This window comes from Panicum hallii, chromosome 9, assembly GCF_002211085.1.
Source record: "Panicum hallii strain FIL2 chromosome 9, PHallii_v3.1, whole genome shotgun sequence".
Lineage (NCBI taxonomy): Eukaryota > Viridiplantae > Streptophyta > Magnoliopsida > Poales > Poaceae > Panicum > Panicum hallii.
In genome coordinates, this window is record NC_038050.1 from 690,077 (window position 1) to 712,994 (window position 22,918).

The 22,918-nt window shown below is 44.1% G+C and overlaps 5 protein-coding genes across 6 annotated transcripts; 3 read left to right on the plus strand and 2 right to left on the minus strand.

Moving 5' to 3' along the window:
• The first annotated feature begins 709 nt into the window (after positions 1-709).
• Positions 710-1,231, plus strand: LOC112875393. Its single transcript, XM_025939230.1, has one exon. The coding sequence runs from the start codon at positions 710-712 to the stop codon at positions 1,229-1,231; it is 522 nt and encodes a 173-aa protein (XP_025795015.1).
• A 2,903-nt stretch (positions 1,232-4,134) lies between these two features.
• On the plus strand, positions 4,135-10,154 carry LOC112874680 (conserved oligomeric Golgi complex subunit 2). The gene is made up of 12 exons (XM_025938150.1): positions 4,135-4,746; positions 5,361-5,540; positions 5,986-6,322; positions 6,437-6,598; positions 6,934-7,033; positions 7,134-7,337; positions 7,426-7,540; positions 8,165-8,371; positions 8,668-8,769; positions 9,164-9,286; positions 9,363-9,497; positions 9,758-10,154. The coding sequence occupies exons 1-12, from the start codon at positions 4,273-4,275 to the stop codon at positions 9,869-9,871; spliced, it is 2,253 nt and encodes a 750-aa protein (XP_025793935.1). The 5' UTR covers positions 4,135-4,272; the 3' UTR covers positions 9,872-10,154.
• Positions 10,155-10,571: 417 nt separating this feature from the next.
• Positions 10,572-13,925, minus strand: LOC112874681 (RPM1-interacting protein 4-like). 2 transcript variants are annotated; one of them, XM_025938152.1, is made up of 5 exons: positions 13,803-13,925; positions 13,521-13,604; positions 11,786-12,298; positions 11,477-11,659; positions 10,572-10,822 (listed from the first exon to the last, which is right to left on the minus strand). In XM_025938152.1, the coding sequence occupies exons 2-5, from the start codon at positions 13,524-13,526 to the stop codon at positions 10,790-10,792; spliced, it is 735 nt and encodes a 244-aa protein (XP_025793937.1). In that variant the 5' UTR covers positions 13,527-13,604; positions 13,803-13,925; the 3' UTR covers positions 10,572-10,789. The 2 variants fall into 2 exon arrangements, with proteins under 2 accessions (XP_025793937.1, XP_025793936.1); XM_025938151.1 differs by lacking the exon at positions 13,803-13,925 and adding an exon at positions 13,692-13,746.
• Positions 13,926-15,307: 1,382 nt separating this feature from the next.
• LOC112874682 (B-cell receptor-associated protein 31) lies at positions 15,308-18,687 on the plus strand. Its single transcript, XM_025938154.1, has 3 exons — positions 15,308-15,509; positions 15,614-16,129; positions 17,916-18,687. Exons 2-3 carry the CDS (start codon positions 15,844-15,846, stop codon positions 18,281-18,283), a joined length of 654 nt encoding a protein of 217 aa, XP_025793939.1. The 5' UTR covers positions 15,308-15,509; positions 15,614-15,843; the 3' UTR covers positions 18,284-18,687.
• Positions 18,688-19,799: 1,112 nt separating this feature from the next.
• On the minus strand, positions 19,800-22,811 carry LOC112875225 (actin-related protein 2/3 complex subunit 4). The gene is made up of 8 exons (XM_025938996.1): positions 22,652-22,811; positions 22,341-22,406; positions 22,165-22,217; positions 21,583-21,610; positions 20,963-21,037; positions 20,594-20,698; positions 20,259-20,348; positions 19,800-20,099 (listed from the first exon to the last, which is right to left on the minus strand). The coding sequence occupies exons 1-8, from the start codon at positions 22,652-22,654 to the stop codon at positions 20,010-20,012; spliced, it is 510 nt and encodes a 169-aa protein (XP_025794781.1). The 5' UTR covers positions 22,655-22,811; the 3' UTR covers positions 19,800-20,009.
• Positions 22,812-22,918: the final 107 nt, after the last annotated feature.

Sequence of the window (22,918 nt, forward strand, 5' to 3'; positions counted from 1 at the left end):
ATCCCGTTCCATTTCCATTCATCCACATCGGACGGGCACACACGGCCAGGGGCGGAGCTGCAGGGTGGTCCTTGTGGGCCAAGGACCACCCTGAGTTTTGGCCCAGAAGCCCAGTACCAATTCTCTGCAAAGGTCGAACTGCCGAAGCCCAACTGATGAAGCGCTGATCGGTTTCTGTGTTGCGAAGTCGAAGCGTCGAAGGGCTGATGGGTACGTCTCCAGTCGCGTACGTCTCCAGTCGTCTCGTCTCCTCCCTCGACGCTCTCGGCTTCTCTGCTGCGCCGCAGTGGCCCGCCGGCTGGACGACGATCGAGTGTCGACGAACGCATAGCAGGTTTTCACGCAACGCATATATCCTTTATTTTATCCATGTACTTCCGTATCCATCTACCATCTCGTTTATTGTTTATTTTCTATCTACTATATCTCAATCGATTAATCCCTAAACTGCTAAATAGGAGTACGGGCGTACGGCAACAACTAATTGAGTTAATTAACTAAAGAGATCACAGCAACTTGCAATTGATAACATTACTGAAGCGAGATTGGTTCAGGCTTCAGCGGTTGATCTGCCGTCTGCAATCTGCACATACAGATAGGTAAACTTACATCTTTGAATTATTTTATTTCAATATATGATTTTTATAGTATTAAATTATTGGTTAGATATACTGAACATCATATTATTCTCTCGTAGAATTGTTGAAACATGAAGAGGAGTGGTGATATTGCCTCTCTTTGGAAGAACTATGAAGCAAAGAAGAAGCAGGCATCTTCTCCATCTCCTTCTGTTGCTCAAGCTCTTCCAGAAGGCCAAATTGAAGAACAAGAAAGTGTACTTGATCGAGAAAGAGTTATTGAAGAGAATGTAATGACAACTCCAATGCCTCCAGCTCCACCACCTCCAGTTCCTGAAAAGGAACCAATTTATGATATCAACCAGCTTCCACTTGATTCAGGAGAAAGACAGTCAATAGCAAATTATCCCGTCAATGATCAAGATTCAGTTCGCCGAGCATATATTATTAAAGGCCCGTACCAACCATATGCACATGATTTTGACAATGACAGTAGAAAAATTGGAGGTAAGGACAGGAAGTTCAATCCTTTATGGTTTTACAAATATCCTTGGATAGAATACAGTGTCAAGAAGGAAGCAACATTCTGTTTTGTTTGCTACCTTTTTGGAAAGGGGAGAAGTAAGACATTTGCATTTGTTGATGGTGGCTGAAACAATTGGAATAGAACTGATGCACTTGATATCTTCTTAAAGTTGAGTGAAGAAGAAATTATCAACACTTTCATGGCTATTAAAAGGCGTAGGCCAGACAAGAAGAAAAAGTGACATTTTTGTTCTTCAACTATTATGGGGTATGTAATATTTTCATTATATGTTAAACAAAGTTATACTCATCTATTATGAAATCTAAGCGTTCTATTTTTCTTAATGTGTTTGTAATTTATATGTGCATGGACATATTAAATTTGTAGCGGTAAAAAAAAATTTAGACCATGGACCACCCTAGCGAGAAACCCTAGCTCCGCCACTGACCACGGCTGCACCTATTGCTTCTCCCGTTCCAAATTATAGATCGTTTTGGCAAATCCATCTATGTATCTAGATTTGCTAAAACGATCTATATATTTAGATTTGCTAAAACGACCTACAATTTAGAACAGATGGAGTATATTACATGGTACACTCACTGTTCTTCTATTTTTCTTCTGCTTCTGCTTCACTTTAGCTGTTAAGCAACAGCCAACGCCATGACATGAAAAAGAAGGGCTAGCTGGAAAAGCAGGCTTGCTCTATGGCTGGTGCCAATGGGGGGCGATACCGCCCCCCTGTCGCCCTAGCCTAGGCGAGAGTGAGGCGAGAGGCAGGCGAGAGGGAGAGAGAAGACGGTAGCACTACCGCCGGGCGAGAGCGGGCGCTATCGCCCCGCTCTCGCCCGCGTTGGCAGGCGCGCGGGGGCGGTAGGCAGGCGGTAGCGAGCGTTGGCGTCGGCGGCCGCGGGCGAGAGGACGTGACGTGGCGCGTTTTGATTGGTCCACGCGGACTATCCGTTGAACTAGCCGTTATTTGACCGTTTGAACTCCAAAAAATTCGAATAAAATTGCAAAAAATTTCAAATTTCATCTCCAACCCCCTTATAAATACCCCACCCGGTTTTCACTCCTTCCACACCCCATTTGAGCTCATTTCTCTCCTCTACAATCCGAAATCTCTTCCACCATGACCGGTTGGTCTCCAGATTTCCATACCTTCACCGATCTTTTGCAGTCCGACGGGTCACAATCATCTCCCCAAGATGACCCTTCTCCGATGCATCGCCGTTCCGATGTCAATTCTTCGCCGCAACCCCGGGCATTATTCCCCCCCGCTGCACCTCCGGCTCCGGGGGCACCTCCACCGCCATATTATTATCTGTACGGTCCGTACTCATACCCACCACCTCCATATGCTCCACCTCCAGGAACAAGGAGCGGGACTGAAGGTCCATACCCACCACCTCCATATGCTCCACCTCCATACGCTCCACCTCCATATGCTCCACCTCCATACGCTCCATACCCATCACCTCCGCACGCGGCACCCATGGTTCCAAGCTCCATCTCCGTTGAGTCTCAAAACGAAGGAGCGGGAGCGACCGAACCAAAGCGTCCAAAGAGACTTGACTGGACGATTGCGGACGAGGAAAAACTGGTAATTTAATTAGTGTTAATGTATTTAAATATCATGTTTTTTAAAATAACTAACAATATGTTCGGGCTAGTACATGCTTGGATTTTTCACTCGAATGACTCTACCACCGGTAACAACCAGATCAGTTCGAGTTTTTGGGGCCAAATAGTGGAGACCTTCAACTCTACCGCGGAGCTGTCCCGTCATCGCACCGCGAAGCAATTGAAGGATCATTGGACCGTGTGCAACCGCGAGGTGGCTTTGTTTAATGGATACTACATCCAAGAAGAAAGAGTACATCAGAGTGGAGCAGACGATGCAATGGTCATGGAGGGGGCGATGGCAAGGTACGAGAACGACCCGAAAGTGACGACAGCATTCAAGCGCCATCATTGGTGGAGAGCTGTTCGCCATGAACCCAAGTGGGCAGCGAAATATGGTCTTGGAAGTGGATCCGATGTGAGTAGTAAGAGAACCCGACTCGGAGTTTCGGGTGAGTACAGTTCTGGCGGAACAGAAGACACCGAGCAGGATAATGAGACTCGTCCAATAGGCCGTGATAGGGCCAAGGCGGCTAAGCGGAAGCAGAAGGCTAAGGGGAAGGAGAAGGGGAACGAATCCTCATCAAGTAGTGCGGTAGGAAGTAAAGCATTTGCAATGAAGAACATGTGGGGTGGCTTAGTGAAGGCTAAACTATTCCAGCAATGGAACATAATGAAGTTCCGATCAACCCGGATATGGACGAAGCAGGAAAACGCACTCATTTCAAGGCCATCAAGATGGTGGAAAAAGAGTTTGGACTAGACGAGGATTCGGAGAAGGATTAGAATTTTCTTTTAATTATTATGTATTTTTACTATTTTTAATTGCGATGTAATTTCCTTTTTTAATTATGATATAATCGGTAATTTTTTTAGTTGAATAAAATTGGTTTATTGAATTATTTTGCGTACGCGAACAAAAGAGAGTGAAATAATTAAATCTGGAAAAGAAAAGCTGAGAGAGAAGTGAGAGCTCCCACTATAGCCTCTGCATTGGAGGGGTGGGATGAGAGTGGGGGCGAGAGCTGACGTGGCGGGGCGATATCCCCCCGCCACTGGACTCAGCGTATGTCTTGCTTTATTTAGTCCGACAACAAGTGAAGAATCTAATGTCCAATTTTTCTGGAGAAAGCAAGCTGTTCCTTTACTGTCAAGAAAGCACCGTGTTATTTTGACTTTTTTTTAGAGAGAAAGAGAATACTGGACATTTGCAGCCAGCAGTTCTTTTTACTTTTTTAGAAAGGCCCATTCAGCAGTTGAGACAACAAAGCCCATCTACAAGCTATATGAGGCCCATCAGGAGGATTTGGGCCCAACCAGCCATTTTAGTGCTAAGCCCATAAAAGTATATAGGCTAAGCCCATTCGGCATCCAAGTCGGCAATCCCCTTAACCACCGTCAGTGAAGTCCTCCTTCCCTCGCACTCCACCACCGTCTCCCCTCCCCTGCTCCTCTCCTCCTGCTAGATCTCAATTCGCCGCGCGCGCTGCCGCAGATCCATCTCCTCCACCTCCCCCAGCGGCCTAACCCCCTCCCGCGGCCGCCATGGCCGATCTCGCCGTGGCGTCCCCACCGGCGGTCCACGCCCCGGCCCCGGCGACGGACCTCTTCGGGGAGCCGATCGAGGCGCACCCGCCCTGGTTCAAGCCCGACTCCTTCCTCCGCGCCGACTTCGACCCGGACGCATACGTCGCCGAGCTCCGCTCCTACGTCCCGCTCGAGAGCCTCGCCGCCGAGCTCCGCGCCCACCTCGCCGCGCTCCGCGCCGAGCTCGTCGGCCTCATCAACCGCGACTACGCGGACTTCGTCGGCCTCAGCGCGCGCCTCAAGGGCGTCGACGCCGCCGCCGCGAGGATGAGAGCGCCGCTGGCGGACCTCAGGGACAAGGTCGCGGGCTTCCGCGCCGGGGCGGCGGCCGCGCTGGCCGCGCTCAGGGCGGGGCTCGAGCAGCGGGCGGCGGCCACTGCCGCGCGAGAGCTTCTCGAGCTGCTGCTCGACACTTCGCACGTCGTCTCCAAGGTCCGCTAAAATGCAGCTTCTTCCTCTATTCCTTACACTTGTTTCCTGGACATCGCCTGATCCACATGGTCTGTTTTAACTTCCCGTTTCAAATGCCGGGTTCCAGTATTCGATCGTGACAATTTGGTGTCATATTTCCTGAGTTACGTGATAACTTTAGCTACACTTACTCTAGATTAGGAAACTGCTTCATCGGTGCTGCATTTAGCACTATCGGTGCAAGAAGCCATATGAATATGGTGACCTGGCTGCTTGCATTGTTGGGATGAAACCTGCAAACCATTTATATGTCATTGCATACTCATTTTACCCTGGGCTCAGACACATATGTATGATTTTTTCCACCCACGATGATAATTCCAACGAAAGTTTTCTGTTTATGAAGTTACTCTAACTGGTCAACTGATGTAGTATTTGCCTAATTCAAGGCTATCATCAAAACAAGTATCTAATATGTTTTCCATCGTGTCCTCATCATTTGGTACTTTGGGTTGAGCTTTGGCCCACATCATGCAATTGATGTGCTTTCCATTGTGTTCTCATCTTTTGTACTTCTAGTTTGAGCTTCGGGCCATATCATGTTATTCTTCCTAAATTCTTATTTGCACATCCAGGTTGAGAAATTGATCAAGGAACTACCATCTGCACCATCTGATTCATCGAATGCTGAAGTTCAGTCAATCGATACACAAAATGTTGAGGCAGGAACAGGTGTCAGAGAAACTCAAAGCATCCTCCTAGAAAGAATAGCCAGTGAGATGAACCGGCTTAAATTCTACATCAGTCATGCACAGGTTTGTCTCAGCATACATAGTTGGTCCTTAGGATCTTTGGACCTGAAAGTACCTTTTTTTTTTGCTTCAGTTTCTGCGAAAAATCTGTATGGAGAAAGGTGCTCAACGCAAAATGAATATGGCTTTGACATACCATATGCTTGGTTTTCCTTGTCATCACTGAATTCACAACACACTAAACCATAGAATACAACGCGAAACTAAATCTGGCTTAATAGTGTAAGGAAAAAATAGGCCAAGTGTATATCACAGTTAGCCCTCTATTTTATAATTATTTCCCTTTTTTTGCAACTTTTATGTTATAATAATCTTGCGTTGAGCTTCTACAACTTCAGTTTCATACCTGTTTATTTTCATTTTTGTCTTTAAACCAGTGCATTAGATATATACATTTTATTGCAACTTATGTTTATGATTCTTATTGTGTTACGTTATGGCAGTACAGAACCTCCCTTTTATTGAGAACATGGAGAAGAGGGTCCAAGGTGCAACAAAACTGCTTGATGGTAGCTTGGAGCGTTGCTTTGTGGATGGTCTGGAACACCGTGATGCGAAAGTAATTTACAACTGTTTGCGTGCTTATGCTGCCATCGACAATACATCATCAGCTGAAGAACTTTTCCGTACAACAGTGGTGTACCCGTTGATTCAGAAAATAGTCCCTCAAAATTATGCAAAAGCAGTTGCTGGTGCATCTTCTGATGGACTGGAAGATGATTATGAGCAGATAAAGCAATGCGTAGAAAAAGATTGCAAATTTATATTGGAAATATCTTCATCAGGTAACTATAGGTTCTACTGAACATTCGCATTACTACTTCATGAACAGAATGCAGGCAGCATATAGTCTTATTTATTTTCATCATCTAAGATTCTCTGATTTTTCTATGATGCAGCAAACTCTGGATTGCATGTTTTTGATTTTCTGGGTAATTCAATACTCAAAGAAGTACTTTCTGCAATACAGAAAGGAAAGCCTGGGGCCTTTTCTCCTGGAAAACCTAAAGAATTCCTGAAGAACTACAAGGCGAGCTTAGGATTTCTTGATTTTCTGGAAGGTATTCTTGTGTTGCAATTTGCTTATTATTTTAATGTGTGAATTGCAGTCTAATATCGTATTCCAAAGCATGCTTCTGTATGTTTATCTGGTACTATGAATGGCATGGCCATCATAACCTAGTAATAAAGGAGTGACATGAGATGGGGTTGTTATCTCAAGCACCTGGATGTATTCTGGGTGCTAGATTCTGCCAATAATGTTGGCAACAAAACTTGATTACACTGTATCTTTTTCTTCATTGTGTTACACAAAAGCTAGAAAGTCATATATATATCTACACTTTCAAATGTGCATGTGGGTATTTATAATCATGGATAATCTATCTTTCTTCAGGTCACTGTCAATCCAAGTCTGCTGTAACAAAGTTCCGCTCTGAGCCTGCTTACACAGATTTCATGCGACAATGGAATGTTGGTGTCTACTTTTCATTACGGTAAGCATAAAACATTTATACATATTCTGTTATTATTAGGTGCTCTCTAGAAATCAGAACATTGTTTCTAACTTGATTGCTACCTGTTTGTTTACACAAGATTTCAGGAAATTGCGGGTGGCCTTGATTCTACTCTTACAAACACCATTAGTCCTGCTGGAATGAATGATGCTCAAGGGAAGCCATTGCTCTTGAAGCAAAGTTTAAAGCTCTTAGAAAATCTGCAGACCTGTTGGAGTGATGAGGTTCTTGTTTTCTCTCACTGTGATAAATTCCTCCGTCTGTCATTGCAGCTTATTTCAAGGTAAAACTACCGCTAAAGATATTCTTTTTCCTTTTGTTTCCATGATTTCATAAATGCTGATCTACAGTGAATGTTCCTTTACCATAAGGTATACAACATGGCTTTCATCTGGTTTATCTGCACGTAAAGCTTCTGATGGGAGCCCAAATTCACCTGCGGATGCTGAATGGGCACTGTCTATACCTATAGACGATTTCATATATGTAAGTCACATCTACAATAGTGTTTGAGCTCTGATCATGCTATTTCTTCTATTAGGATCTGGTGATGTCTGTCCTGTACCTTGAACCTAGCTGTTTATATCTGGAATTTCGGGTGTCATATCCTATTTATTAGCACCATTATGCACTTCTCTGTTAAGTGTATTTTACCTGAAGTTTCAAGAGTTTTAAGTTAGTCATCAGATGATTAGTTGCTCCATCTGTAAGTGCTTCGGAAGTCTCCAGGAAGTTCACTGCTCCCACTTCTAACTAGACTCCAGATATACTGGTGCTAGTTGGGTGAGAGAAAAACTGCAGTTTGTTCTTAGTAGCCCATTTTGTGGCAATTTTAAGCAAGGATATGGAAAAGGACATTAAGTTCCCCCCATATGAACTGAAAAGTCTGTTTGGTCCATATTGTCTGTATTCTATGGTTTGCTTGGTTGGTTGCATGAATGGAGGCCAGTCAGTGTTACTTTTTGTGCAACTCCCTGTTTCTGACTTAGAAGGCATAATTCTTGTTACATCTGAAATTATTATCCATTGTTGAGCAAGGGGATATAGAACATTATAGCTCTTGGACATATTTTGTCTTTTGTATTAAAATATTTTTGTATTGATTTACAGATAATGCATGATGTACATGCTGTAATTGGTGAGCTTTCAGAATCAGGCAGCTTCATTGGACACGTGAATCAATTACTTGCATCATGCCCCATTGAAGTGCTTAATCTTGTGAAACAAAGTATACTGCAAGCTGTTGAACCTTTAAAGGAGCTGTTGCCTGCCATAATAAATGTCATGATTGGAATCATAGTTAAGAAGTCTAATGAGGTGAGTAGATCAAGACTTCAACTTATGGTGGGAGACACTATCTGCATGTTCTTAGTTGTTTGTGATCATCACTTCTCCTTCCAAACTAGATACAAAACAAAAGGGTTTTGGACTCCACATAAGAGAAAAAGAACAAAGTAGAAATCATACATATTGTAAAGTTAGGCACCAAATATTGCCTATATATATAGGCTAATTTTGCACTTACAAACTCTTTCTTCTAACATCACTACGCAGCAATTTTAATCTATGTTCCTCCCATTCTTTAACTAAAACTGTTTTTGTATTGATTGTAGGACTTGAAGCACCTGAAAGGAATAACAGCTACATATAGGATGGCAAATAAACTTCCAGTGAGGCATTCTCCATACGTATCAGGGATTTTACATCCGCTGAAGGTTAATGACTTCCTGTTTTACCCCTCTTGTTTTATGATCTTTTCTTTTCATTTGAATTGATGGAATGGAGTGAAGCTGAACTAAAGCATGTGACTGTTCTATATAGCATGTTGCCAAAAGCCCCCCAAAAAAGAACAGCTAAAGCCTTGCCTCTTAAGGTCTGTGGGAGGTGATGGATATTTAGTCCGTGGTCAACCTGTAGTAGTTTAGTTTATTTTATAAGATTTTCATTTGTCTTGATCTTATATTCACAGATAGGTTATATGGCTTGGGATGTTCTATATTTTTCATATTTCATTTGCATGTCTGTCCTCTGTAGTGATGTTAAAAATAGTCTGATGTGTTATTTTGATTATGTGCTATTTTGTTCTAAGATTTTTGTTTGTTCCTGTAGGTGTTTCTTGAAGGGGAGCGTGTAAACTATTTATCAGAAGATGATAAAACCAAGCTGTGTCGTGGATCTACTGACAAGATCACTGTGATGTATTATGATTTGGTCTCGGAAGTTGTCACTGTGGTAAGTAAGGGTTTCTAGCTGCTCATGAAGATTTGTTTTCACTTTCCAGTTACTTAGATCTTGTTTCAATATGAAGGCAAGGAAAACGGAGTCTTCATTGCAAAGACTACGCCAAGGTGCACAAAGACGAGTTGGGGCTAGTACTGATGCCTCAGATAACATCATATCCGACACAGACAAGATCTGTATGCAGCTATTTCTTGATATTCAGGTTTGCTGTCTGCCCTTTTGCCCTTATTCATAAATTGCATTGATATCCTATGTGCTGGACACAAGAAATTCCCATGGTAGATTCACTTTGCATCTAAGTGATATAATCTTTTTCTTTTGGATTTATTTGGCACCCTAGATCTTATCTAAAACCAGCTTCTTCTGACGGGTCATGTCGTTAAGCATGATATAGATGCATACAGTTGTATTAAATACAATACATCATCTCTGATATGCTCTTTTTCTCGTCTTGTTTTGCAGGAATATGCACGGAATCTTCACGCGATGGGAATAGATGCAAGGGAAATTGATTCCTACAGAGCTCTATGGCAGTGTGTTGCCCCAAAAGACAAACAAGAGAACATTCAGTTTTGATGTAAAGAACGCTATCAGTATATAAAATGAATTGTCAATTTGTCACGCATAGATCTCGCAAGATGAGTAGGTGTATCTGATGTTCTTTGAGTAAATTCCCTCAATATGTTCTTTTGGTTGGAAGTATGGTGCATCTGTAGGTAGAGAACTGGATTTTGATACATTCGTTTATTATCTTAGGATGGTTGGCTCCGGATTTTACAGCTATAATCCAAAATTAGAGAATGTGTATCAAAACATGATTTCATTCGAAAATACAAGGATACTGTTGACAACTGGTTTAGTGAACTGAATGCTATTCTTTGATCATGCATTGCTCAAGTTACCACAGCCCAGCATTTCCACCGCAACCTTCGTACTCAGCTTGCTGCTCAGGCGGCTGGTGAGGGCTGTTTCTGCTTCAACCTTGGTAGCCCTGTCTATGCTACCTTCGTTATTTATTCCTTTGTGCAACAGCATGTGGAATTTTGGAGGACAGATGATCATGTTTATTCAGTTTTTTGGTAGTTGAGAAGTTCCATCAGTATTACAGACCACCTATGAAATGTAGTTGGATTTGTAAATTGGACATCACAGATTTTGAAACGAACATGAGACAAAGCTATGTTGTGTGGTCCTCCCTACTAATGTTATTAGAGTTCTTAGTTTTGGGTCTCTAATAGATTTTTTTTAAAAAAAAATTGATCTTCCAGAACGATGATGAAAAAACTAGCAACGGGACAGGTTTGCAGGATTCTATGGAGAAACGAACCACAACTTACAAAACAGCTCAAACTACTGAACCTCAAGTTCTCAAAGCCATGTTCTGGTACGTCTCGCTACCACACAATATTACAACAGGGACAACACAATGGGGGCACCACTCATGTGACAATGATACAATCAGCACGGGTTCATCCAATCTTCAATGGCCGGCTATCAGTTTCTGAACCAACTGAAGCATGAGCAACCCTGCAAGTAAGCAGAACATGAATTCAGCAGGGTTATATAATGTTTCTTTCAACATATTATGTAGCCTTGATTCAACATAATCACATTCCAAAAAGATACTTTTAAAAGCAATTGCCAAAGTAGATCCCTCAGATACAACCCAAATTACTGCCGCGTGCCAGTTGTGAAATACTGAAATATAATGTAGTGGGTGATTACTTGGAACTAAACAGAGCAACACAAAGCAATGGTAGTAAATAATTAGCATAGTAACTACAGCCCTGAAGACTAACTTAATATTGCAAACAAAAGGGAACAATGCTATCAGTATACTTAATATTTTGCAATGATTCAGCTCAGGAACTGCAGTTTGGGTCATGGTTTGCTGCAGTTTATTCAATTTTCAATTAGTGCAGATTTCAAGCATGCAATAATGATCATTAAAACCAGTAACAGTGCACCAGGCAGTTTAATTAAGTGACACCACTACTTAGTGCTACGATGGCCAACGCTCTGAAATCAAGTCGCAGATGCTTTCAGTTTTCAGAAGGGCATCAAAATGCAAGAAAATTCGAAGCTATATGAAGCATATGCACCGCAAATGCTTTAATCCGTATATTAGATTAAGATTTAGTGCAAAGCAGCAGCATGGTAATAATTCTGAAGTGGACTCACCGAGGATTCATATTTGCGGCCTTGATTGGAGCGGTTATAACCTGCATCACTGGTGATAACAGGAGCATCGCCAGACTGTTTCTCCTCCCTCACCTTGTTAAATATGTCGGTGAAACCTTCACCCGTAGAGGGATCCTTCTCATCCCACTCTCCAAACTTGGGCACAGCTGATCCTCTCTCAGGCTTTATATGCAAGAAATTACAGTGTATATCTTCAGAAATTATACAGACAGGACATACTTCATATGCACACTTGATATATATTAGGTGCAGTTTACTTATGTTGAGACTTCAAAAGATAGAATATACCGTTTCGTCTCCACGCCCGCTTGGTCTCAACCTGGACCTTCCAGGTGTGGTGGGCGCATTCCCACGGTTTCCTTCTGATGAACCCCTGCGTTCCCATGAAGGAGATGAAACCCCTCCTTTGTTTACAACTCTTGCTTGGTGGTGAGGATGCAGAGGTGATCGTTCCATGCCAGTTTTTCTTGCTGCGTTATTGTAGTTCGTATGATCACTGTGTTTATGATTAGGTGACTCAGCATATGGTTTTCCAGCAGTGGCCTCATGCCGACGAAGATCATCTTCTCTGTCTGCGCGTCTTTCATCCTTGGGCTTTCGCACCACTGGATCTGACCCAGTCCTCAGGGGAGAAGCTTTAGCTGATGGTGGATCCTTCGAGGGCGTTTCCGGATCTCCCTTGTTGTCATTTTGAGTAGCAGATCTACCTGGAGATTTACCCTTACGAGCATTTTCAAAATACTGTGTGTAAAGGTGATCATTCTCATCCTCCCAGCTTCCAAATTTAGGAACTCCTTGATGCTGGTGCAGAAGAATAAAAACAAATTCTTATCAGACTGCGTTGGCAAAATGACTGAACACCCAGTACCATATTAAGTGAAGTCCATAGTCATAATTCCATATAAAGAGAATCTAATTATCCATCAACACTGCAGGAACAATACTATATACATTCAGAAGACGACAGGAATTGACACAGCAATCCTAAAGAACAAGCCACTATTAATTTCCAACAGTCATGGTTAAAGTTAGCACAATTAAATGGAAACATGCTAACATGGGGCTGTCTTTGGGACCGGGAAAATCCCAAAGACATAGGTAAGCAGAGTAATAGACTCTCTATCACACCCCACATTTCACAAAGATGATACCATTTAACGACTATCTCCCTACATCAGATGGAGTACTCCTTGATGCTGGTACAGTAGAATAAAGAAATGCATATCAGGCAGTGGTTGGCAAATTGATTTGACAACCCAGTACCATATTAGTGTAGTCCACACTCTCAAACTTCCATATTAAGAGAATCTATTTATCCATCAAAAGCTGGAGGGACAGTACTAAAGATACATTCAGACGGCAACAAGAATTAACACAGCAACGCGAAAGAACAAACAATTACTGATTTCCAGCAGGCCATGGTTAACACAATTAAATGGTAACATAGTAGGGTAACATCGTAACATAGGAGCTGTCATTGAGATTGGGGAAATCCCAAACACAGGTAAACAGACTCTATCACACTTCACTCCCCACATTTCACAAAGATGGTACCCATTTAACTACTTTCTCCCTACATCAGTATGGTGACCACAAGATCAATTTTAAACGAGATAATTTTGATCCTTGGGCTCATAGTAACTTGGTTTTGAAGAAATGGACTCATGGTAATACTGAGGGCACAACAAAATCACACATTTTAACCGGATCTTGACTGAGGAAGAAGACAAAGCAAAAAATTCTAATAGGATTAGTACATTTCTTGGACCAAGGAGAGAAAGCAACAAGAAAATGCTTCTGGAGAGATGCAATCTATCTCCTAATCTCGAAGCAAAACAAGACAACCAAGGCAAGAGCAGCGGTGGGGCATGCAAGGAGAAGAGGGACACGACGAAGCTCTGCTGCCAACCGTAGGCAATTCCAAGAAATCGCACATGCTAAAACCAGGCAGTATCAAACCGATCCGGACACGACCACCTCGGATACCGCAGCGGATAGAGGCCAGTCGAGAGCAAGAACTTACAGCCATTTCGTCCGAGAAGCCCCCAAGACCAGGTGCAAAAGGCGGTTCCTTTACGGCTCAAGGCGCCGCTTCCCCCCTCCCGACCTGGATTCGAAGCAAGAACCGCTGCGTTCAGCAACAGGGGAGAGAGAGAGAGAGAGAGAGAGAGAGAGAGAGAGAGAAGACGCGGACAAGAGAGGAGGAAGACGAGACGAGACTGCGTGGTAGAAAAAGAAAGAGGACCAGGAAGGAAGAAAGAATTGAAGCGCAGGGGAAGAAGAAAAGGAAGGGGTCATGTTTGACCATTATGGCGTCGGATTCTCGCTGCTGCTCCGTCGTCTTGTCGCCCGCTTCCCCTCGTCTGCTGGCGCTGGCGCTGCTGTTGCTGTTGCTGTTGCTGGCGAATGCGGTGGGGTGGTGCGGTGTGATCTGGTCATCTGGTGTGGTGGTCCGTGGCCACTGCTCACTCCCGTCCTGCACGGGTCGTACATACCTGTCGCCTTAACTCGGGTGCCATCATGGTGATGGCGCCCTGCTTTCCTTTGGCTCTTCTTTCCCACATGGTTAAGCTCCCGTAGGTTAGCTGTAAGCAGCAACAGCTAGGCTAACAAGATCTTACTGTAGCTGCTGCGAGGCAAAGTCCCCATATGTGTTGACCTGTTTACCAGCACTCACCTTCAGGTACCTACCATTGTTGCATAAAAAAAGAAAGTTGCGGCTGTTAGAATGTTAGGGGTGGCAAATAATTGATTAATCCGAATGTTAGGGAGCCACAGGGGGTCTGGCCGTCTGGTTCTGGCCTGGCAAGCATGCATCCATGATCCTGCCTCAAAGTAGAGTAGTCCCTGTCTATAGTGATGAGGTGCCCCAAAGGCTCCTGCCTTCCTAAAAAGATCCATTTTACTACTAATAACTTGCAGCAGTAGGTGTTGGGTCCAGCATCAATTTTAATTCATCCAGAGATATGCTGCTATTTTAACACTGGTCTAAAACTGTTGAGCACAAAAGATAAGAGATAGGCCAAGCATGTTCTCCAGCTAAGATGAGGTAATTTGACGGTCATAACTAGGCTGTCACAGTTCAACCTCATTTGCTCCAGTAGGGCCTTGCCCTTAATTCAATCCTAACGGCACCTTGATTACTACCTTAAGGGCCCCAAGTCCTGAAGAAATTGTCAACTGGACGAGGGGTACAAAAAATGGACCCTTACTCGTGATAACATGAGAGTACGGGGTGTTGACCATAAACTGCCACGGGACAAGAGTAATAGCGACGAATTGACCAATTCCGCTGCCATGCCATGCGCTGCAAATTCCCATACGGCCACGTTACAGAATCAAGCAAAAAAAAAATTATTACTATAAGACAGGATCGAACAGAAACCTACTAGTACAGTTTGTGAAAAATAATATGGCCACTCATAGAATGAACAAAAGAGGAATACAATGGTCGCTCCTCCACAGCTCCACTGTAGCTGAACTCTAAACTGCAGATTCATCAGTGGAATAAATGCCTAACTTTTATGACACGAAATTTCCTTTTCCTTCCGACGGAACACAATTTTTCAAAATTACTTTAGTTTATTATTTTTTTGCAAAAAACCAAAATATACAAGTAAAACTACAGAAAAAAGGCTGTCTAAATAAATTTGCAGATGCATTGCTCGTACCTTTTAAAATTCCTTGAAAGTAAAAGCATGTCGGGAGAACTTTTGGGGTGTGCATGTTAAGCACCATTTGTTAATCGAAAAGAAAGAGCTAAAAAACAGAGAAAGGGGGCCCAACGAAATCAGCACACTCTCACTCTCACACAACTCTCTCTCTCCCGCTCTCTACCCCGTGCCTGCACGCCTCCCATCCCCTGCCCTTCCGTCGCCTTTCGCCGCCGTCTTTTGCTCTAACCCTTCGCCTTTCGATCCCCTTTCCCACTTCTGTTACCATTATCCCATAACCCTCGCCCAAAGTCCGCTGATTCTTGATTGCTCCGAGTTCTCGCCTGGTTCTTGGCAAGGTGAGCTGCTTCTTTCGACATTGCTCGGGAAATTTCCATATGCTTCCCCTTTTCCCGGTTTTGTCTCCTCATCTCCTGATTGCTGATGGCTCACCTTTTCGCAGGCCAAGAAAGGTGGTGATTTCCTGCGCATCTCCGATATCTCCCCGTCAAAACTGTAATTTTTCCGCCGCCAGGAACCTCCATTCCTGCTCCATTCTTAAATTTGGCAAAGCGAAGTCGTTCTTTCGAGGGTTGAAATCCTTGCGGCTTTCTCGAGCGCGCGCGGCCAAGCCGGGGTTGAAGAATCATCGCAGATTGGTAGTAGAGAGGGACGCCGCAGCCAGTCGAAGGTATGATTCAGCTGCTGTTCCTCGTGCTGTTCGCGGAGGGCGCGGTAGCGCTGCTTCTCATGGTGAAGGTCGGGCCGCTGAGGGAGCTGGCGATGCGCGGCGTGGACCAGGTGAAGACGGGCAAGGGCCCGGCCACCGTAAAGACCCTGGCGTGCACGCTTACCGTGATCCTCATGTCCGACGTTGCCAGCATCCTCAAGATCCAGAACAGGGGGCTCAAGGTCGGCACCGTCAGTCCCATGGACCAGGTGCTCTGGAGGACGCACCTCCTCGAGGCATCCCTCATTGGTGAGCATTCGTTTCCCTCTCTTGGTTATTTTTGACTGACAACAGTAATCCAGCCGCTTAGCATTTTGTAATGAACCAGTGTCTATGGGTGCTATGATGGATTAGTGACTGGCTGATTGCTGCTTATGTGCCTAGGTGGTAAACGAACTAGCAATCGAAAATCCAATGTTCTGGATTCAGCTGCCAATTTAGAGTTCAGTCTCGAATAGCAAATTTACAGGTTACCCAATCCAGTGTTTTTAAACAGAACCAATACTTTGCATAGTCTCAAAGCAACGTTCCTGCCATCTTACTTACCATTAAGCATTGCTGCTTTTAATAATCTCCATTTGGTAGTACTGGTGGTCATCTCCTTTGTTTACCTGGTTAGTCAACTGTTGAAGAAAAAATAGATTATATTAGTCTATCAGGATACTACACCAACATTCTTATTGGATTGCATTGGACTATTGTTCTTCCCTTGCTCCCTAGGCATCAAGGATGACAATAGCATGTTGCAGCATTATTTGCTCTTCAGATATTGTTTGGTACTGTTAGAATTTAGCTATATTTATTTTACCTGAAACCGAAGGTAAGGTATCCAGTTGTCAAATTTGTTTTTGCCACACAATATACTCCTAACAGATACCAACTTTATACAAGTTCGTTTTATGCATGGCTCCAGCTTCCGCTGCATTCTGACCATGCTGTGGTGTGTGGTGAAGATTTGAGACTTGAAAAAATGTTGTCTTGAAAATGGTAGGCTGGGATAATGACAAGAGCTTGTATAGGCAGGGTACCGTCTTGCTCAGGAATGTTAAGGAGGTGTTAGATAAGGCAGCTTCTCAAAATAAGGTGTATTCTCTTTTTTTTATAAAAAAATAAACAATTAAGGTGTATTCTCTCCCAAATCATTCTACCCCCTTTGGAATTACTCTAGTACTGTTTGCATTTGTTAGTGATTTCAGTTAAGTACCAGCATCACACTCTTGGGTTAGGAATCTTAGTTATAAAATTTAACTTTTTAAGAATTATGACGCGTAAGCTTGAAAGCATTCGCATTTCAGGGAATAAATAGAGAGGCTTCAGTATTGGTTTGAGGATTTGTTTCATATTCGGGCATTTGCAGTCTGCTAAAATTACAAAAAGAGGTATTACAAGATAGTAATTGTAGACTGTAGTAGTAATAATGGAAGGGGATTGATAGCTTAGGTCATGATTTGTGCACTTGAATTGTTGATTTCCATGCTCTTCTATCCAAAGCTGGTCGGTCTGGTAAAATTGTTATGATATATTTGTATTTGTATGTATTGTGAATGCTAAGGCATGGAATTAAATTTCTACGTTTTTATAAGGAAGGATGTGTCCTGGTTTAGAGTTCATATCTGTCTATGCAGTACTGAAGTTGTAGATCCATAAGATACAACTGTACAAACTAAAAAGGTAGGTTGTGTACCAATGTTCCAACGCAGAAGAGCGGATCCATGCCAATAAAGTTACTATGACAGCATGACTTAAGAATTCTCTCTGGCTTCTTTGAAGCTGTTTGTTCAATCTACTCTTCTCTTGCTTTTTATTTTTCATTTCTGTTACCCTTTTCCTTGTCATAGGGAGATTCGTACCTAAAATGGTAAAAGTAAACCTTGGAGGATATTTGACATCCCCACTGAACCTATACTTTGATGTGAATGTCAAACACATCCATTTTTAGTCCAGGGCAATGTTTTTTTAATGAAAAGAATTGTATAATCTCTTTAGTAACTAAACCTGGCAATAGTAATCTCATACATTTCATTTCTCCTTGTAGGATACACTCTATTCCTTGCATTTGTAATCGACCGGCTGCACCACTACCTGCGAAAGCTCATAACTCTGCGGAAAACATCTAGCACATCAAGGGAGGAGGTTGAGAAACTTCAGATGGAGAACCGATCCCTTCGTGAGAAGGAGGATAAATCCTCCAGCGAAATGAAGAAGCTCCAGCGGGAGATTGCAAAGCTGAATGAGAGCATGAAGAAGCTGAAATCCGAAACCGAAGAGCACGAGAGGAAGGCATCGGTAGCAGAGGCCCATGTGAACGCGCTGCAGAAGCAGTCGGAGGAGCTGCTCCTGGAGTACGACCGGTTGCTGGAAGACAACCAGATCCTGCAGACTCAGCTCCTTAGCAGAGGCTGAGCTATAAGCTGGTCCATCGTCCATGCAGCTTCAATTGTTCATTAGCAAGAGTCTTACCGGATGGCGTCAGAGAGCCAAGGACATGCCCTGTTTCGAATGAGGAATGATGTGATTCTTGGCGTCCATGCTGTTCCTAACTTATGATCTTGGTGGTGTGCGGACGGAGTGTGTATTAGTTAGAGTTTATTGTTTCTTCTTCTATTTTTGGGAGGTATTTTCAGAGCTAGGGATGGTGATGGGATGGATGGCGCATGGGGAATTCAGTAGTAGATGGATCCAGAACGTGGGCACATGTGTCGAACCCCATGCCGTGCACCAAGCTGTGATTTGTGGGCGAAGCCAAGGATGGTTGATGGAATCCTGGAGGACTGGCTCACTGGCATATGGTTTCGTGTCTTCTGAAACAGGGGCCCTGCAGCTCTGGCTATGCTTCGCACGATCGCTCTTCATCTTCATCGACGTGTTGACTGTTGTGGCGGAACGCCTTGCCGGCGAACACGCGGTTGAAGCCGGCGGCGTACTTTCTTTTTGTATACTTACCGGCGGCGTACTTGACGGGGAGCTGTACTTGGTAGTGCGAGGCGGCGGCAGCACAGACCGCCCTCGAGGGCAGTAGACGGAATCGCGCTCCCGCGCCTCGCGGCGACAGTCATCTGTCAGGGGCAGACCCGAAGGAAGCGGCGGCGGCGACCCGTCACGGCCGGCTAGCCGCCGCGGGCGCTCTGCCTGGTTCACCTCCCCGCTTGACCGGCCGCGTCGTTGGAAGGTCGTTTTTGTAAAATTCTACCCCGCCGTTTCTGCACTCTTCGATCTGGGCCGCGCAGTAGCCATCCAACAGCTCAAACCCACCCCCGATTTGGATCGTATTTGAAGGGACAGCGAAATACTAAGCCCCATTTTGCAAAATAGCCGCTGGTCCTTAGGCCCGCGCCGCTCTGATCCGCATATACTCGATCCGACGGTTCAAAATCCTCCCAGATTGGATGATCCGATTCGGGGGCGTGTTTCAACATATCCTCGAATACTAAGGTCTCTTTTAGAACATAAAATAGTCGCGGACGGTTTGCCCCGGCTCAGCCATCGCCGGCTCGCCGCCTCTGCACCGAGGACCCGCGCCGAGCGCGTCCGCGGAAGCTCCGCCGGCGCGGCAATCACTTAGTGGAAAAGGAAGTGATCGAGCGTGGTGCTCGCGCCTCCGCCGCCACGGCACCGTTCTGAAGATTCGTCGGCCGGCAGCATCCGTTCCGCCAAGCAATGCAGCCGCCCTCTCGCGGTGTTCGACGTGCGCCGCGCCGGGATGCCGAGGGCGTGCAAGGACGCCTCGGCCGTGCTCGACGGGGAAGCGGACGAACTTCCGGCAAACATGGTGTTGACTGTTGAGGCCGGTGGTAGGCGCTAACACCAGAGAGGCAGAGGCCTAAACTAAAACTTGGCCCATACATGCGCAGCTACGACAACTGGGCCATACATGCAGCAAACCAATAATAAGTTGGCACTTCTCACACCGCCACACGAATAAGTGCAAATCGCCTTATAAGCCAATTGTCAGCTATTAATCAGGTGGTCTGGAACCAAGAATGCGTCCTCCAAAAGGCATTTACAAAAGCTCTTGTCCAACAACAAAAATCAGAGTGAAGAAACAAAACCTAAGCTGAGCAACAGAGGCGTAGTTACAGGCCGCGATCATGACGTTTATCAGCACTGTACTACTACTATGGCTGAGTCATCATATGAACTGCTTTAAAAATTCAGTCGCCACAAGCCGGCCACGGGTGTTTACTGACAGCTTCAACTCGCTGATCTCCTTGTCGATGTCCTGAAGTTCATGGAAGAACAACGACGTGAGTATTTCTATATGCCAACATCTAGTACAAATGTACAATGTTTGCATAATTGCATCTAACAGGCAAATGTAAAAGCAACAAACTAATGTCAAAGGAGAACAATCAGCATTTTCTTGTTTATACCATCTTACCTCCATAAATTGCACGATGAAATCTATGAGCTTGTGCTTGTGCATGTCCTCACAATGGTAGTTTGTTATCAGAAAACTGATATCATAACCCTGAAACATAAACAATCCATACACAGCCAGCAGTTCAGTTATAAACAATTGGAATTCTGCAACTAACATGAAGGACAAACATTCGTATTGATAGGACTGGCCACTACTTGGGACAAGGCCAAGATAGGGATAAATGAAATTATGGAAACTAGTACTACAAAGGTCAGCAAAAACCATAGGCCATAATTCAGTTGTCTACAATACTGTATCCCTTTGCCTAGTTTACGAGGCACTACTTGTGATACCTGAACTGGTTTTCTCCTCAACACTTGGAATGCCTCTGCCCTCATTGATAAAAACCTAAGAAATTTCTTTGCAAGAATGTTTTCCAGTTCATCCGCTTGCTTAACCTGTCAGATCAATCAGAAGGTTTGAATATATACCAGATGACAAATGGTTACCTGAAAAAATGTATTAAACACATGCAGATGCACCATTAATTGTGCCAATCAGTTCACCGTTTTAGTTTGCATTTTACCTGAAATATTTTCTATACCAATGTGTATACAGCTATAACACAAACAAATCACTGTATGGCCCAAATGACATGTTAAACTATAGCAGTACTGAACCCTTATTTCCACAGAAACACACAACAAGGATCTCCACGGTACCTTCATGCTTATGCGTATAGAGTTGATTGAAGTCTCTATTAAACATTTTTCTGCTTCATTGCGGCATATGAGTACCTGTACACAAATATGGGACTATAAACCACACAATTCTTGAAATACTGAGCAAAACATCTAAATGTTTTCCCCAACTCAGGATACAAGTAACGAAATCATGTAAGCAGCATCTGTAGATAAACAGCCAATGGAATTTTTTTGGCAACAACCCAGCCTCTGTTTAGAGGTATCTTGGTAAAATTGCTCGAACTGATATCAGCAACCATTTCTTTTCTTCACAAAAACATAAATTGTAGAAAAAAATCATGGCATGAAGAAAGAAGGTCCAGCATTGAGTGATAATCTTAAATTTACTTAAGCATGATAAAAATGAAATTGAGCTGTTTGTGATTCCTAGCACAGTATTATAAAAGAGTGCACTTGCTACAAATAAAAAAAGTAAAGCACTGCCATCAATAGTTGGTTCATACATAATGAAATACATGGTTATGTCCGTTTCAAAAAGAAAAAAGAAATACATGGTTATGGTTTCCAAAAATAAAAAGGCAATAATAATGAAGAATTGTAAACTGAATTTTAGATGCTGTCAGAGATGTCTTGCTCACCGGGTTCAGTAGAAGTTCAGGGCTTGTTCTGTGAACAAGGAATTAAAATTGAAGATGGATTAGTAAGCGCAAAAAGATATACTCCCTTGAGCTGCTAGGAAACACGTGAAACGAGTGTAAAGTGGAAAATTCACGAGCAAAAAGAATGGCACTACTACTTACAGAAGGCGACATGGAATCAGATTACAATTATATAAGCACAGTTCTTGGTTCGAGAGAAATAATACAGGCAGGGACATCTCAAAGAAGCAAGCAATGGGGACGGTGTTCTTCTTAACCTTTGCAATCTGCACTCTATGAAGTTAATCAGGGAAATTTATGCATATTTCTAGCATGACAAGATTCGTCGAGTAAAAACTTGGACTTAAAGTGCACCAGAGCCCATAAATGCACCAAAGATGAAAAGAAAGAGGCATGTGTTACTATGTGTACAGGAGCAAGGTTTCAAACATAACATGACACTGGCAATAATTTCACACCCTGAATATCATTGCATTAAGAACTCTTCGGAGCATCGGTCAGACAAATGTGGTACATCACAAAACAAAATGACTGAAAATTCCTGTTTGCAGCATGACTTACTTGAGCTCCACCTCTGGCTTGTTGTGCCTCTCAACTTCTTGGCAAGGAAAATTCTAGTGGCAAAGCAGAAACACATATCACCTAAGTTATGATTCTGATGAATTGAGAGCAGCAGGAGGAGCATTGTACAAGAAGGAACGGCAGGTACTTGTGGGAGAGAGTCGAGCTGAAAGTACCTGGAGGCACATCGCCGCCTCCAGAGTGTTCCGGATGCAAGTGAGGTACAACCGCAGCGTATTGGCCTGCGAGAAGAGGTACGCATTAATACTGCCTGATGTTGATGGTTTAGCACACGCCGAAATGAAGCGCGGTCAGCATTATTAGCCAAGCCAAAAAGATTTTTCTAGCAGTTTGAGGCCGAGAGACACAGAGGCGGCTAGAGGCAGCGTCGATTTGAGACCAGAAATCGGCTAGATCTCACGGTTGAGGCAGACCCCGTTGCTCCGGAAGGGATAAGGGGATTGATGGAATCAAGGTGAGTGCTTACCATGGTCGGCGCGGCGGCGAGGGCCTCGGGGTCGGTGTGCCTGCCGGGGACGGAGCAGGCGGAGGCGGAGGGATGCAGTCGAGGTGAGCGCGGCGGTCGGGAATCGGGACCTCGGGCCGGTTGGGAGGATGGGGGAAAAGGAGAGACGGGAAGGGACCAACTGTGGATGCACGCCGGAGTCCGGCTGACAAGTGGTCCCACCGGTCAGGGACCGAGCCAAGTTTGTCAAATGCGAATACCCCCGAGGCAGGCAGGTAGTAGTAGTTG

Coding starts and splice junctions, on each gene's coding strand:
- LOC112874680 (XM_025938150.1), top strand. CDS start 4,273: ATGGCCGATCTCGCCGTGGCGTCCCCACCGGCGGTCCACGCCCCGGCC. Junction 6,323..6,436: donor ATTGGAAATATCTTCATCAG/GTAACTATAGGT, acceptor TCTATGATGCAG/CAAACTCTGGATTGCATGTT. Junction 9,287..9,362: donor TCTCGGAAGTTGTCACTGTG/GTAAGTAAGGGT, acceptor TTCAATATGAAG/GCAAGGAAAACGGAGTCTTC.
- LOC112874681 (XM_025938152.1), bottom strand. Junction 11,660..11,785: donor GCGGGCGTGGAGACGAAACG/GTATATTCTATC, acceptor TTGCATATAAAG/CCTGAGAGAGGATCAGCTGT. Junction 10,823..11,476: donor GCCGCAAATATGAATCCTCG/GTGAGTCCACTT, acceptor GCTTACTTGCAG/GGTTGCTCATGCTTCAGTTG.
- LOC112875225 (XM_025938996.1), bottom strand. Junction 21,038..21,582: donor CTGAACTTCTACTGAACCCG/GTGAGCAAGACA, acceptor ATTTGTGTACAG/GTACTCATATGCCGCAATGA. Junction 20,699..20,962: donor CTATACGCATAAGCATGAAG/GTACCGTGGAGA, acceptor TTGATCTGACAG/GTTAAGCAAGCGGATGAACT.
- LOC112874682 (XM_025938154.1), top strand. CDS start 15,844: ATGATTCAGCTGCTGTTCCTCGTGCTGTTCGCGGAGGGCGCGGTAGCG. Junction 16,130..17,915: donor CCTCGAGGCATCCCTCATTG/GTGAGCATTCGT, acceptor TTCTCCTTGTAG/GATACACTCTATTCCTTGCA.
- LOC112875393 (XM_025939230.1), top strand. CDS start 710: ATGAAGAGGAGTGGTGATATTGCCTCTCTTTGGAAGAACTATGAAGCA.